At 47.1% G+C, this 16,018-nt stretch overlaps 1 protein-coding gene across 2 annotated transcripts in view; it reads left to right on the top strand.

The window, feature by feature from the left end:
• The window catches only part of PPP2R3B (protein phosphatase 2 regulatory subunit B''beta), an 877,473-nt gene that overhangs the window by 71,722 nt on the left and 789,733 nt on the right, over window positions 1-16,018 (top strand). Inside the window, exon 1 of one of the 2 annotated variants that reach the window (XM_069636635.1) lies at window positions 1,619-1,844. The exons of the other annotated variant lie outside the window; for it this stretch is intronic. Coding sequence (XP_069492736.1) covers window positions 1,698-1,844 — 147 coding nt within the window. The 5' untranslated portion in view covers window positions 1,619-1,697. Of the gene's footprint in view, window positions 1-1,618; window positions 1,845-16,018 lie in introns of those variants that run through there. 2 annotated transcript variants of the gene reach the window in all.

The following is a 16,018-nucleotide window of genomic DNA, read 5'->3' as shown; positions in this document are numbered from 1 at the left end:
GTGGAGGCTGCCCCTGCACTGCTGCGGGGTGGGGGGGGTGGGAGACATGAGTGGGGGCCTGGTGGAGGGTGCCCCTGGATGCTGGGGGGTGGGGGTGCTGGGTGACATGAGCAGGTGTGCAGGGTAGTCCCCTGTGGTGTGTGCTGCCTGCAGGGGCCGTGGAGGGTGTACAGGGAATACCTGGGAGCACACAGCCAAATCGCGTGTAGAATTTCCTGCGTACCCCTGTCATACACGTGCCCAGCCAAATCGCGTGTGGAACTTCCCGCGCACCCCTGAAATCCACGTACCCGGCCAAATCGCGTGTGGAACTTCCCGCGCACCCCTGAAATCCACGTACACGGCCAAATCGCGTGTGGAACTTCCCGCGCACCCCTGCAATCCACGTACCCTGACAAATCGCGTGTGGAACTTCCCGCGCACCCCTGAAATACACGTACCCGGCCAAATCGCGTGTGGAACTTCACGCGCACCCCTGAAATATATGTACACGGCCAAATCGCGTGTGGAACTTCCCGCGCACCCCTGAAATCCACGAACCCTGAAAAATCGCGTGTGGAACTTCCCGCGCACCCCTGAAATCCACGTACCCGGCCAAATCGCATGTGGAACTTCCCGCGCACCCCTGAAATCCACGTACATGGCCAAATCGCGTGTGGAACTTCCCGCGCACCCCTGCAATCCACGTACCTTGACAAATCGCGTGTGGAACTTCCCGCGCACCCCTGAAATCCAAGTACCCGGACAAATTGCGTGTGAGACTTCCCGCGCACCCCGGTATACACGCACACGTATTTTTTGTCAGCGGGTGTCCGTGTTTGTGGGTACCCCTTTGCACGTCATTTGTCCTGGAGGGCCACAGTATAGGACATTCATCATGGCTGTATATAGGTGCTATTTGTTGGCGCACCTTTTGGCGCACATCTCTTACAGGCGCAGAGACGCTACCGCCTGCTTTCTTGTGGCGGTCGTGTTTGTGCCTGTTCGCTGGTTTGAGCGTGCGCTTTTTTGCCCTATTCAATTCCATGAATACGTGTTGTAGGCGAGCGTGTGGGCGTTCCGCGCACTTGTACCCTGTACTTCCCCCGTGACGCCCACATTTTGGCACGTTGTTCCCCATTCCGAGTGTTACGCCCCGTGTTCCGCCTACTTTTGTTGCGTGCGCCGCGCTATGTGCGATTTTCGCTGTGGCCTGTGCGATTTTCGCTGTGGCTTGGCGCACGCAGTTAGATGGCCTGTGCGCCAACGTGCGCCGCACACTTTTTTATCGCACATCCGATGGTTTTCTTGCGCACGGCCTTCCATGAATCTATGTGCGCTGCTTTTCGTGCGATTTTCGCACTTGCACTGCGATTTTCGCTATTCCACTGCGATTCGCACGTTTTTGGCCTCTTGCGCTGCGCTAATTATTCCATGAATCGGCCTGTTTGTTTCTTTACATAGCGTCGTGTTTCCGCCTTGGAATGTGTGCCGCAAAGGGCAGGCCCCCAAAGTGACTTTGCAAGCGCCCTCTCTCCGATCCAAGCCAAGTTCTCTTCAATGAATGGAACAACAGGCTGAAGTTGAGCCGGCTCTCAGAATATCACAGAGCTGAAGCACAGCTGCCGCTTTGAGTTAAGTGGCGCCCTGTGATAATAGGCCAGTCGGGAGATTCGCTGCGACTCTGTGTCTGGACTCGTGCGCCGAAGGACATTTATATGAAATCTGAAAATATGAGGATAAAGGAGATCTCGTTACGCCAGGACCCCGATCTTCGTAAAGAATTGGCGTTACTGGCCCGAGGATGCGATTTTGTCTTGCCTTCTAGATTCAAAAAGAGACTGAAAGCTTTTCAGCAAATGCAGGTTTGTTTCCGTTTTCTTGTATCGTGTCAACGTGTCCCGTTAAGTGAGGTGGCGGTTGCGTGGGGGCCCCGAATCAAACTCGTTTTATTTGAGCTGCATTGCCCTGTTGTCGATTTAGCGAATTTTTGGCGTCAACCTGTTTTTCTAGTTTCGTTTTCTCCATGCAATGCTACAAATGCCAGTGTTGTTTCTAGTATTTGTTTTCATTCTGTTATCCTGCCCTGGAGGTCGAGACTGATTACTGTGAGTTTATAACGGACTGTGTGCAAAACAAAGTAGTGTTTGACCGAACTATGTGCAGAAGCAGATTGCCAGCAGTGCAGAAGATTGACGCTCCTTGTCCGGTTTCGAATATTAGTAGTTCGCGCACAGCTCTAATGCAATACGGTGTTCTTACATTCAATTTACAAAGGTGTTTATGATGTAATTGCTAACGTTTGTTTACCTTCTCCAACTTGGTCATGTGCCGTTCTAGGTTGTCACTGTTATGTTGTTACTTTGCTTTTAGACTTACTGCGTCTAATCACCAACCTTGTAGTTTCAATGCGCTATTCGCTTTGGAAAACGCAACGGGCTGATTATTTTGCCTCTTTGTCTTTCAGTTCGCGTAGAATAAATACAGCAAACTCATTTCAGAACCACTTGTTACAAAGGCAAATGCAAGTCAATAAACCTGGGCAAAATAGTGGCGTTTGCCCAAATCTGTAATGTTCACTGTGTGAAAACGGGATCAGTATCCACCTTGTTCGTGTCTTGGTAAAACTGAGAGTCCGGGCGCACTAACGATGTTCTTGGACAAACAAACGTAAGGCCAATTGAGGGATGTTTCGGCAGTCTTCTGAAGGGAGCCCTGTGTAACTTGTTAAGTCGGAATGCCAAGCGATAAGCAATGATCTGGGTGGCAAATTACTTTTGCATTGCAGAGGAGAAACCGGAGGATATCTAGATAGTGCTTGGAGCCAAGCAAGGTTGGAGGTCAGCATATTTGTGTTCACTATAACCCTTCGCTAAATTTATACACCCAGATTACATAATGACCGTGAAGTGAGTGAGGCATGTGCCTGCTCGACATTAAGTGAAAACCATAGAGCGGCGCCCTTCAGGAAACGCCTAGGTTTGCGATAGCGGAGAACTCCTTACTGCACGCTGGGTGAGCCAGGCCGCATTGGTGACTTGTGTAGCAGTGAACAAAACGGGGTAATGAAAGGTGGTGAACAAACTCTGAGCGCAGAATTTCACCTACTGGCCCTCGCCATTGTCGTTATGGTCTGTTAACATCCATTCTTTTAAGAATCAATACAAATAATTGAATAAACAGTATCTTCTCTTGCCATACGCCCAAATAGACAGTTAAACCACTAGAGCAAAGTGTAGTTTAGTCTTTAGTGACAGCCTATCATCGGATCTCCTGTCCACGTGTTCGGCGCATTTGTCAAAAACCGTAGCAGCTGCACAGAAAACATAAGGCAAATGACAATGAACCGTTTTATGTTGCAGCAGCAGCCCCCTTCTAATGGTCCCCTATTTTGTCTGCACGGCACACCCACATTTCCCAGTACATGGCTTTACCCTGGGACACGATTTTCTGGCACCTGTCGAGAGTTGTAGCATGGGGGAAAGCCAGTTGCGACTTAGTTTCTGTGGCTTCATGTGAATCGTGATCTGTAAAGGGATTTATTTCTTTAAGCATGTCAGGGCTGACAGCAGTGGTCTAAGTGTACAAAAACAAGTAGTGAAACTATGTTCCCTACTGGCCTGCACCCACTCACCACAAACCCTCTCACCACGCCCCCTCCCACACACAATAAAAAACCCAAAACACATGCACCTGTTGTTTAAGCAAAGATTCAGTGCGTTACAGTGAAATTGCAAGTTTCAACTACTTCCTACACTTTTATTTAAATAAAAAACCATTCCGGAACGGTTTCTTTTTCAAATAAAACTACAGGAACAGTAAAACTTCATTTACAAAAAGTAGAGCAGCACCGCTCCCGCTCACTTCGACCACTGGCTGACAGTTATGTTCACTGGCTTCATGCAGACACCTATTTGATCAGATGGGTTGCTCCATGCCCTCCCCCCAATCTCTTCCCTCTGAGGGTGTGGAGTGTCTCTTGGGGCCCATCCTTTCACCTAGGTTATGACAGTGTACACTGAGCCACTGTGAGAAGTATTGTGGGGATGACAATCCATGGATCATTTGGGCGCTGGTTGGATATGTTAGTCCAATGATCGCTGTTGTGCGAATTGAGTCAATATATGGTCCAGTCAAGTCTTTGTCATTACATTATTTATTTATTTCTTGGTTAGTTAGAACCAGAGAAAAAATCATTGGAGAAATGAATGACAATTTTTGACATGGTAAATCGCTACACAACCGACGCGCGTTTCAACCTAAGTCTTTTTCAAGGCCAATTGAGTTAGGGGGTGGGCTCCAAGGCGAGTTGTCCGGTGCGAGGGTTCTCGGGAAGCGCGTGAGCTTACGCGCTTCCCGTGAACCCGCGTACAGGACAACTCGCCGGACCCAGCACATGAACGGCTCCAGCCCATCTGGCGCCCTTATCCGGGAGGACCAGCCTACAGCACCTTTGAGCCCACCCCCTAACTCAATTGGCCTTGAAAAAGACTTGGGTTGAAACGCGCGTCGGTTGTGTAGCGATTTACCATGTCAAAAATTCCCCTTTTTGATAGAGGGCTGGGTTAATGCTCTCATCTTTTCTGGTGCTAACTAACCAAGAAATAAATAAATAATTTAATGACAAAGACTTGACTGGACCATATATTGAATCAATTCGCACAACAGCAATCATTGGACTAACAAATCCAACCAGCACCCAACTGATAAATGGATTGTCATCCCCACAAATCATCTAAGTAATTAGGAACCCCGGAGTTGGTTCCCGGATACACCAGGATCTAGGCGGCTGTTAGATTCATGAACAAGCAAAGAGGAGGTGCGCAGGAGAGAGGGAGTCCCGACAACAATAACTCCAACCAATGCTACACTGTGAGAAGTAACTGCGGGCTGTGGTCTATCCATCCATATGACAACAACATTGAACGAAACCTCTGGATATCTGCGTGTGACCTTGATAGAGGATGCACCTGGGGAGATGTCTCTCTGTGATTCAGGCTTGGATGGGCTGGCAAGTTTGAACTGTAATGCCCTGAAAACAGACTTTATTCTGTGACAAATCTAGTACAGTCCTAGCTTTTGGTCCAGACTCAGCAAGGCATCAAACCCTATCTTGCAGGTGCTGTTCGGTTTCTTCTCTTCTTGTTGGACACAAAACGTTCACTTCAAGTGCATGTGTCCAAAAAAGCCCAACTTTTGTCACTTTCAGCTCAATATTTTACTTAAAAATAAATCTCACTACTACGTTGTGTCCCTGTTCCTCCATACATTTGGGGTATTCTATCCAATGGGACGGATCCAGAGCTTTTTTGTAGTGCCAAAGAACTCTTGTAGTTTTGTAAGTGAAGGTTGGTGCATGCATGTCCATAGCTTGCCTCCCCATGCCCTACCCTAGTTTTCGCCCCTCAGTCTCTTTCTGCATGGTCTGGTTTGAACAAGTGTGGTACCACAGGCCTATTTCCCTCTTTTTCCTGTTGCTTCCTCCTAATTTCTCTTCACTTGTTCTGGGTTTTGCGGTTGGTTTTTCTCCTAGTTCCCAAAGAAAAAACAATGGGCTACCAGTAATCTTTTCTCTTGCTCGTCATAGGAAGCTGGAACCTGCTTCAGACAAACCTTCTGGTTGTTATGAAAGATTTCCATTTATGTGTAATTTTCCCGCCAGTTGTGAACTCCCGCCCCCCCACCTTTTTGCTGTTGCCTGACCATCCTAGCCTGACATTTTCCAGTGGAGCCCAGCCTTCTGCTGTACTCCGCTGGACTTTTGCTCATTTTGTTATGGGGAAACTGACATGCAACTTTTTTTATCAGTGCACAAAGTACCTTACAGTACAGTGCGCTGGGATCCCCTTTTCCTTTTTAAGGCCCTAGACACCCTCCCCTTAAAGGACTTTTCGGTGAATGTACAAATGTGCCTTGGACAGAGCTGGTGGCAGCTGTTACTTTTCATGTATTGTTAACCCTTTTCTATGGTGCATACCGCGTTTGGCCCAGGACCGTGGCCAGTACATAAGATGGCCCTGCAACAAGGTCCTTGGTTCTGTCCTTTGGCCATCTTGTTTGGTCATGCAGACCCCCGCGCAATCCAAAGCTTTTGCAGGCTTCTGCATGCTGTGTGTGTGTGTGTGCGCCCAGAATGTGGGCTGGACTGTCTAGTTCCAATACACATCCTGGGTGCCAGGATGTCTGGTATTCTGGGACGGAATGGGACCACCGTGGTCTGTGATTGGTCAACATCTGAGATGGCTGTATGTGAGTAGATCTCTCATTGAGGCCTCTCCATTTTGGCACGAAGGAGATTCTGGATAAGAGCAGGCATTTTACACCCATTCCAGGTTGATCTTCTGAGTTCACACTGAACTTAGTAAAGGAGCAAAGTATCCTGAAACCAAGAAGCAGAGCCGAGGAACCGCTACTGACCCACTGCAAGGTTTGGCACCCTGAGCCCACTGTCATCCCGTTGGACTGCCTGTTTCGAATCGAACCTAGAAGGTCTGCAAAGGCGCTTCGACCCACCGGAATAATGGGACTAACTATTCTCTGCACCGCCAACTTAACCTGTAAACAAGCCTTTTCGGAAGTGTTTCTGGACCGCCCAGTGAACTGACCAGCTCGTATGGGACCTTTGCCGTGGAACCGCCATCGTCTCGAGTTGACACTTGAGCGTTTGGAGACTATAAACTCTGGGTATAAGACACTCTCCCGCCGAGCTTTGTACACCTAGCATTCCTAGGTCTGGAATTAGGAGAGTACGCCTGAACGGGAGCATACGCGGTCACCGTGTCGCCCAGCTGTGGCAACAAACTTCGTGGGTGGCTTGCTGCTGTGACCCCCTGTGCCCTCAGAAAGCTGCATGGCCGAAGTTTGGTCCGGAGTGAGCCAAGGGTCGGTGAGTACTTGCAACCCTTAGCGGTGGCCCCTGACGCATCCATCAATTTTTATGCACAAGTGTCCCCTGAGCCTGTGCTACCAAGCTATTCTCAACTCTTGGATCCTATTCTGCCCTCTTGGGGGGGGGGGGGAGACCCTCCTTGAATAGTGGGAACTTATTCTTCACTGCCTCAGCAACCTTCCTGAGTCGCTACAGCCCGTGCAAGAGGCCCCGTTTTGACTTAACCACACAATCTCGTGCACCAGCACTGAAAGTACTTTTGAGCTCAAGGCTCCACTCATCTTAGGGACTGAACTGCCTCTCAGTTAGGGTTTGAATTTTGATTTTGAAGGACTACCTAAACAATATTTGCACTGTATGCTCCCTTTTTAGCAGGTTGTGGACCCATATTGTGTGCTATTGCTTTAGACCATTGGTGACTGTATATATGTTTAATAGTTAGTTTAGTGTTGGTTTGGTTATTACTACTAAAAGGCCTTTAATAAATATATATGTATTTTTGATATATGCACCTGACAGAGTAATTTGTAGTGTCAGTTACTGTGTGCTCATTGTGGGCTTTCTATCATCCTCACGCATCCTGAGACCTAGTTTTGACAGCCGCCAATGCTACCTTGATTGGTCTGGCTTGTCCAGAAGGTTATCCTGTTCCAGGAAAGTAGGCTGGCCTTCTGAACAACTTAACAGTGGTCATGACCAGTCCCACACCATTTCTGTAGAGTGGTTGACTATCTCTCTGTATAAAGGCTTGTGGGACCATCCCCTCATATCTGTGTTTTTTTTCCAGTGGCAAGCAGAGGTGTGCACATACCTCTTCCTGCAACTCCCTCCCCACCACCTTCTCACTCTCTCTCCCGGCCCTCCTCAACCTTATTAGTGCAGATGTGCTCTCCCTCCCGTTTGTAAAAAATCAAGCTACTTCAGATGATGGCAATTGAGAAGGTTCCCCTTTTTGATAGAGGGCTGGGTTACTGCTCTCATCTTTTCAGTGCCAAAAGCCAACCAGGTGGGCCTGTGCACACAGTTCAAGATGTGTCAAGCTGCATGCTGCACTTAATCAAAGAAAGGTTCAAAATGATTTCTCTGGCAACGATCTGTTCTACTCAACAACAGGGAGACTGGATCTATGCGGTGCATCTGAAGGATGCTGACCTACACATCACCATCTGGCCCGCCGAAAGAAAATGCCTACTTTTTCAGTGGTTGATTTTCACCTCCAGTACAGAGTTCTCCCTTTCAGCTTGAGCTCTGCTCTGTGAGTGTTAAAAAAAAACAAAATGTCAGCAGTCACAGGATTTTTATGCCTCCAGAGCATCCATGTGTATTCATTCCTGGATGACTGGCTGGTGAGAGCACAATCTCCACAAGTGTGGCAGGTTCACCATCAGATCCTGATGGGTCTTCTTTTAGACTTGTGCCTGTCCGTAAACAAGGGAAAGTCTTCTTTGGCGGTCACGCAGGATCTGATTTGTATAGGCTTCCGCTGGAACATTGCAATGCCACAGTGTTTCCAACACTGGAGATGGTGATGGACGTTCAGTATACATGTTCCATCGTCCCCAGAGCTCCATCAATGTGCGCATGTGGTGCCATAGACTGCTGGTCCTCATGGCATCATTTGTCCTGGCAGTTTTATTAACTTGCCTGAAGATACGAAGAACACATCCGGCTTGGAGGCTGTTTGTTTTACCATAGATTATCTTTGATTTTCATATAAACAAGGAAATATCTCTCCAGTCTTGTTCCCACTTATGTCATTGGAGTCTGAAAGAGTTCTCCATTGTCTGGATGTGAAGCACCCTTACATTTTATCTGGACAGGATAAAGGACTTCATATCCTCAAAAATGCTTTTTGTGATGTTTGGCCACAGATGCTCGGAAGCATCCAAGGCCACCATCTTGTGATGGGTCATGTTATGCATTACAAAAAGCTACTCTGTTCAGGGCTTACCTAAAGGGCTTCATGCACAGTTTAAGGACCAGAGGTGCTATGGCCACTTTCCAATGACATGACCATCAAGGATACAACCTGGGCTTACTCCTTCAACCTTATGTAGGCAACTAAGCTGTTATTGAACCATCCTCATCATTTTCAAAAAAGTGCTTTCTAATCTCCCAAAAGTATGGAGAAAAGGGGAAAGGAAATTGGAGTAAGAAAAAGATTCTACAGTGACTACCGTACTCTTAGTCACAGATTCCACTTTCCTCCATGCACCCACCTTTCCCTCTCAATAAGCTAAACCATCCGTCAGGGACTGACCACTGGGTGATGGAAAATGATTGAGGGTTGGAGTCTAAGGAGGAGTATGGGAAATGTAAGGCCATGCCCTCCCATGTGCCCAGCTTTGCATAAACACAAAGGGAGCAAGAGGTTTCTTTTGGTGCTGCGGAAAAACACTCCTGGCTTGTCCCGTAGCATGGACTATCCCAAAAGTGTGGCGAAAAGGGGATTTTGGAATACTCACTATGGTGAGAAACTCTTTTGTTCCCCATCATGTATTCAAGTAGTATGGAATCCTAGACTAATAGTGATGGTGACTCAGATGCACTTAGTGAACTAGTGGTTTCAGGAAATGCAGGCTCAGAGTACCCAGGTTTGATTTGCTGCACAAGCGAAAAGAGAATAAAATGTTGATTTGTGTGCTGCCTCAAAATAAACAGAATATATGGCCAGCTACGTTTAGAAATACAAACCTAATGGATTTGCCAATGCTTGCTTGTTTTTCCTAGTTACTTTGTTAGTAATGCAACATCATAACCTAACCATAAATCTGGAGAAGTAAAACATTTTAGTATTCGAAAAGAGGAGAAATTCTGCAAAATTCGGCTGGTGCAATGATGGGTGGAAAAAAGCTGAAGAGAGAAAAATAATTGCTCTATCCAGGTTTTCTCCTTACTGAGAAACGATCTGAAAAATCTTCTTGGATAGGTTATGTACCCGGGTGAAGCCTTTAAGCGCTCAGCTAAAAATTGTTCACCGATTTTGCAAATTCTTCTATTTGACAGCTATAAAATTTCATCAGCCAAAAATCATTCCCGCTCTGACATAAGCTCTCGAGTTAGGAGACATGAAGAATGGAATTGCATTGCCACCATCAATTCCTATCGCTCTCTTAAGGTTGGAGTTTGGTTTAGTTTTCTTACACTCCACTAGCTCGGATACCCAGCGTTGCCCATGTCCTGATCAAGTAGTGTCTCATGTGCCCTGGAGGATGTTGCTCTTGTCCTCATGTCAGCAAGTCTTGCTTCAATTTGCTCTGGCATCTCATTTAGCCTGGAAAATGTTGCTCTTGTCCTCTGGTCGGCAAGTCGGGCTGCTGTTTTCTATTGTTTCAGAAGCTCTTGATATTGATTTTTTTTTCTGTGCACCGATGGAGCTTTTCCAAGTGATGTTCTTTTTTTGTGCTGCATGTTTCAGTCACTCAATGGCTTCAGCTTATTTGAAAGTGTCCAAAAAAGATTTACTGATTGTGCTCTCTTCTTGTGAATGAAGGTTAAGTAAATTGTAACTTTGACATTTCCCGTATTTGGAGTGGTGTGATAAACATTTGTTTTATTTTTTTATTTCCTTTAAAAATGCTTTCATAAACGCTTTCAAACTGTATACAGTGGTAATACATTTCAGAGGAATAGCCAACACATTGAACATTTTGCTTTTAGACAATTTCCCAAATGTTTGCTCTTTCTAGGACCTACTGTATTGAATCTGCATGAGCATCAGGAAATGCGGATGTCTACAGAGTGAACTTTTTGCAACCAAACATAGACTACAATCTTGCTCCAGGCAAATGAGGAATCCATGCTGAATTTGGTAGCAGTGGGTTCAACAGTGTGAATTTGTATAGCCGGACAAACATACATACATTCTGCTTTATATATAAAGATAGTTTTATCGAAGAAATTAGACGCTGGCAACAATTTTAATACCTGGAAAACTCTTTATTCCAAGATCTCAAAATATCCCTACTGAAGAAAGGAGTTCCAGAAAGTGATATATTTTATACACAAGGCAAAAGTGTACTACGAGAAATAGATGCTACTGTAGAATTACTGATTAGTCACACAACTGTAGTAAAGCCGAAACTATTTGAATGGGATTGGTGAAAGAATTAGGAATTAGTAGGGTCTTGCCATCATCACAAAGAATATGCCAACCTCCGTCCTTCAGGACGGAGTCTTATTTATTTATTGACCATTTGTATGGCACCTATACAGTAGAAAGTGTTTCCAGGCACCACAACGAAAGAAAGAGGGGGTGGGGCGATGAGGAGAAATAACTAAAACGGTCCTACAAGGCCTTGTGACATTCAGATTGTGAAATTGCCTTAAAGTGCAGTGGGAGGGGGAAGGTTGAGTTACCTGGAAGGGATGGGATAGGGAGACAGTGGAGAGGAGGAAGTGCTGGAGGGAGCAGCCCAGGGTTTGGCAAGTGCTAAAGGGTGCCTGCGAGGGCAAGTGCGGGAGTGAAAACCAGGGCTGGTAGGAAGGGGTGCGGAGGAAGACTGGTCGAAGGAGGGCCTGACCCCTGTTAAGACTCTTAGGGGAACACAGGTAACCAGTCGCAGCGGCAGGAAGAAACTAGCAGGGGTGAGGGAGAGGGAAGGAGGAGGAGAAAAGGAAGGTCTTAAGCTTCTGGAACTGAAGGAGATCGGCTAGAGTCGGAGAGGTCAGGGAGGCCATTCCAAAGGGAGGCTCTGCCGGAGAGATCTACCCTCCACTCACTGTTTGGAGGAACATCTGATCTGTAGAGAGTTGGAGCTAGAGGACCAAAGGTCTATAGCAGGGAGGTATTTGGGGAGAGGGTTGGATGTAGTGAGGCCCCAGGCCCCAGAACGCCTTGTTAATGATGCAAAGGGTCTTGAATTTGATCATTGTGACCACAGAGAGCAAGTGGAGAGATTTTAGGGCTGGAGAAATGCAGTCCTTCGGCTTGAGGCCAAGGATAAGTCTTGCGGTCCTTTTCTGGATTAGTTGAAGATGGCGAAGGGAGGAGAGAGGTAGATTTAGGAAGAGGCTGTTACAGTAATCAAGCCTTGAGAGAACCAGAGCTCTAGAGACATTGAGTTTCTGGGGGAAGGTGAGGAAATGTAGAATGCCTCTAAGGAGGTGAAGCGGATAGTGGGCTGCCTTGGCAAGGTCAGCGATATTAGGAGAGAAGGAAAGGGAGGAGTCGAAGATACACCCACGTTTTTATCCTCACTGAGGGTGAAGGGAGGGGGCCAAGGAGGGCGTCCAGAGTGGAGGGAGGGCATTGGAGTCCCAATGAGAAGGATCTCAGTCTTACTGGCATTAGGGCAGAGATCATTAGCTGCACATCATGCCTGAATAGCAGTCAGACAGTTGGGAATGAGAGAGGGAGGGAAGCTTACAGGAGAGCTCTGTCATCAGCATAAAACTGGAAAGGGTGAGAGAAGATGGAGATCAAGTAGGCCAATAGATATATTTTTTTTCCATCCCTGCTTTTGAGAGGAACCTACCTAAGATTTTGTTTCAATTTGATCCCCATGTTAGAAATCCTGGGTCTGAGATGGAATCTTCCAAAAGAGAAGCGATCCTGCCGATTTTGCCAAAAATACTTTTTAGAATCAATTAAACATATATTAACAGTGAGGATACAATTTTATTCAAGCAGAAATATGTTCTTTTTTTTGCTCATGAATTTAGACCCTTAATCCTTTTATCAAGCGTTACCTAAAACCTTAGATGCCCTTCTACCTTCTGATACCATGCTGGTTGTCTCTCCATGCACAATTGCTTCCTTTTCAGGTTTCTTCTCCTACTCTACAGGTCTTGCTCCTCGGTACCAAACTGATTGTATCTCTGTCTTCTCCCCATCTCATTCCCTCCGCTCAACCTCACTGACCCATGCTCTCAGGGCCTCCTCTCGCTTCCGCTCTTTCTCCCTACTTGACCTACTGCTGCTCATCACAATCAAAAATAACCCGACTGGATCTCTTCAAACTCTACTTAAGCTTCACTTGCCAAAGAGCGATCTCCCTCTGCCCTCTTTCTCCATCCTCTGTACCTGACCCCTGCACTCGCTCCAGTGCTGCGGAATAATGTAATTTTGTATATTTCTATAGTTCTCCTCTTGGTAATTTATAGCACAAGCAACCCACCAAAGCCCAAGTTAATTTTACCATTGTTTGGCACCCATTTCTAATATTTATTTTGTATGTTTTGTCCCTGGCCCATGCTCTGCTTGTTTAAACGCTCATAAACTTGCCCACCACTTGCTGTCACCTTTTTACTAGCTATTTTGCAGACACTCTAGCTTGTCATCTGTAAATGTTTTATTGCAAGTCAAGACTGATGGAAAATGACATCTCTGTTCAAATAAATACAAATACTGCGATATTGGTCCAGAAGGTGAGAGTTCTGTTAAGTAAAAAAAAATATTTTGCAAAGTAGCATGGGTATGTTGACTCGTACTCTTATATAGTATCTTCATATCTACTCTGAATAATCACAAACCGTGTACTGGCTCACACACCCTGCAACCACTATGTTGGGTATTTGTAGTAGGACTTGGAAATGTGTAAACACTTATAACCACATCCAATCTTTGTGTAACCCTTCCAGCATTTGCTTAGATTGCACCCTATTTTGTTTGAGGTTTGGTGTGATTAACTACAATATGTAGCGAACCACTGCCCACCCATCAACTTATGATAATTTTGTGGACATGAAGAGTGGTGTTACTCGGTGCTTGGATTGTTGAAAACAAAGCAGTGAATTAAGCAGTTTGTTGCACCGTCCTGTAGGTTCCTATCCCAAATGTGCTTCCCCATCAATTTGGATTTACATAGGCAAGGAGTGGTTATGTAAAGAGGTCCCTACATAATTCACAGGTGTTACTGGAAAGTGAAGCCAAAGTATCCGTTTTCCCCCTACCAGGCTGGGAGATTGCTCAACACACTGAGAGGTTCTAAAATAATGCTGACGATAGAGTGAGAGGTGTACTAGCCACGCAGGCCCCACTACTATGAAACAACTTGCTGATATATATATATATATATATCTCAAGTTCCAGATGCCTGATTGGACCCTGCCTCCAGCAAATGCAGAGGCACGGCTGAGCTGTGAGGCGAAGCCGGGCTCGGTTTTAAGGCCCACGTTTAAGGCCCCCTGTCTTCTCCCCGTCTACTCCATGGCGTCAGCATCCCACCGTCGTATGAAACCTATACATCACTACTACCACCACCACCACCACCTCGAGATGTACTCCGCCGATCCTCAGGTAAGAGCTCATCCCATGGACCATCTCCTTTACCCAGATCGCTGATCACCACTTGATGCCTGGTCCCTTGTTCCTATGTGCCGATGATCTCACCACATCCCCTTTCTCCACACTCTTTCATTTGCTTCTATATCGACAAGTTACCTGACACCGTTTACATTGCCGCCTGCACCGGTAATGACGGGACCTTCACCTTGTGCAGCACATTCGCTGCAGGACCATAACATTAAGAATATTGCTTACCTTCGTGCCTACGACCACGGACTCTGGCCCTAATGTTGACTTTATCCTATCGCCTTGGACCAGTGTTATATTGCCTTTCATGTTATGATATGATATGGCATTTATAACGCGCCTATACACAAGTGTTTCAAGGCGCGATGAGGCAAGGGAGGGGGAACAATAGGAAGACGGACAACAATCCTACTAGGCCAGGTGTCATTCAGATCGTGCATGGGAAGGAGGAAAGGGAAAAGTGCGGGGGGAAGGGAGAGGGGAAAGTGCAGAACATGGAATAGTAGAATAAATAAGATAAAATAAATAAAAACGGGCAGCTGGTGGCAAGTGCAAGGTAAGTGCAGACATAAGTGCTGGTTGGGGGACTGTAGGGATACAGAAAACAGTCCCCAGGTGCAGGGGTTGCCAGGGAGGCAGTGCAGGTAGTGCAGGTGGGCAACTGGCGGGGCCTGGGCCCGAGATCATAGGGTGGCCAGGTAACCAGTGCAGTTTCTGTCAAGAATTCAGCAGGGGAGAGTGGAAGATAAAGCAGAAGCAAAGAGGAAGGTTTTGAGGTGCTTTCGGAGATGGTTTGCCTCAAGTTTCAGGGAGGCAGGAAGGCTGTTCCAGAGGGAGGCCCCTGCCGAAGAGAGGGATCTACCACCAACTCATTGCTTGGAGAAGCGACTGACCCTGAGGGAGTTGGAGGCGGATGAGCGAAGAGCTTGAGAAGGAAGATATTTAGGAAGAGAGAGTTGAAGGTATTGCGGCCCCAGGCCCCAGAAGGACTTGTGGACAATGCAGAGGATTTTGAACTTAATCCTCGCAGCCACTGGGAGCCAGTGCAGAGATTTCAGTCCTGCAGAGATCCGATCCTTGGGCTTGAAGCCAAGGACAAGTCTCGCAGTCCTGTTTTGGAGAAGTTGCAAAGGGCGGAGAGTAGTGGCAGGCAGATTTAGATCGAGGCTGTTAAAATAGTCCAGCCTAGAGAGAACCAGGGCTCTGGAGACGGTGAACTTCTGGGGGAAGGAGAGGAAAGGAAGAATATCTCCTGAGGATGTGCAGCTGGTAGTGTGACTTCTTAGAGACGTCAGAGATGTGAGGAGAGAAAGAGAGTGTGGAATCGAAGATGACCCCGAGGTTTTAGCCTTGCAGGTGGGAGCAGGAAGAGGGCCTAGAGAGGCCGGCCAGAGAGCTGCAGGGAAGGAGGGAGTGGGTGTGCCGCTGAGTAGAATCTCAGTCTTACTGGCATTAAGGCAGAGGTCATTGGCGGCACACCACTCCTGGATGGCAGACAGTTGGAGATGAGAGAAGGAGAGGAGCAGGCCGAGGGTAGCCTGAAAATTATCTGGGTATCATCTGCATAGCACTGAAAGTTGGGGCAGAGAGCGGCGATGCGGTGGGCAAGGAGTGCCAGGTATCGATTGAACAGCCAGGGAGAGAGGTTAGATCCCTGGGGGACACCACAGGTAGAGAAAAAGATATCAGAGAGGACGGACCCAAGTTGGACCTGGGAGGGTCGGTCGGAGAGGAAAGAAGTCGGCCATGCCAGAGCCTGACCAGTGATACCCAGGTTATCACACAGATGGTTGAGCAGATGGCATGGTTGACAGTGTCAAAGGCAGAGGCGAGATCAAGTAAGATGAGAACACACAGGGTGTTAGAATCAAGGTTGGAGAGCTGGTCTTTACGGA

The sequence above is a fragment of the Ambystoma mexicanum genome, chromosome 7p (assembly GCF_040938575.1).
Source record: "Ambystoma mexicanum isolate Mex_15411 chromosome 7p, UKY_AmexF1_1, whole genome shotgun sequence".
NCBI lineage: Eukaryota > Metazoa > Chordata > Amphibia > Caudata > Ambystomatidae > Ambystoma > Ambystoma mexicanum.
The sequence above is the reverse complement of the archived record's forward strand: the minus strand, read 5'-3'. Positions and strand labels throughout refer to the sequence as shown.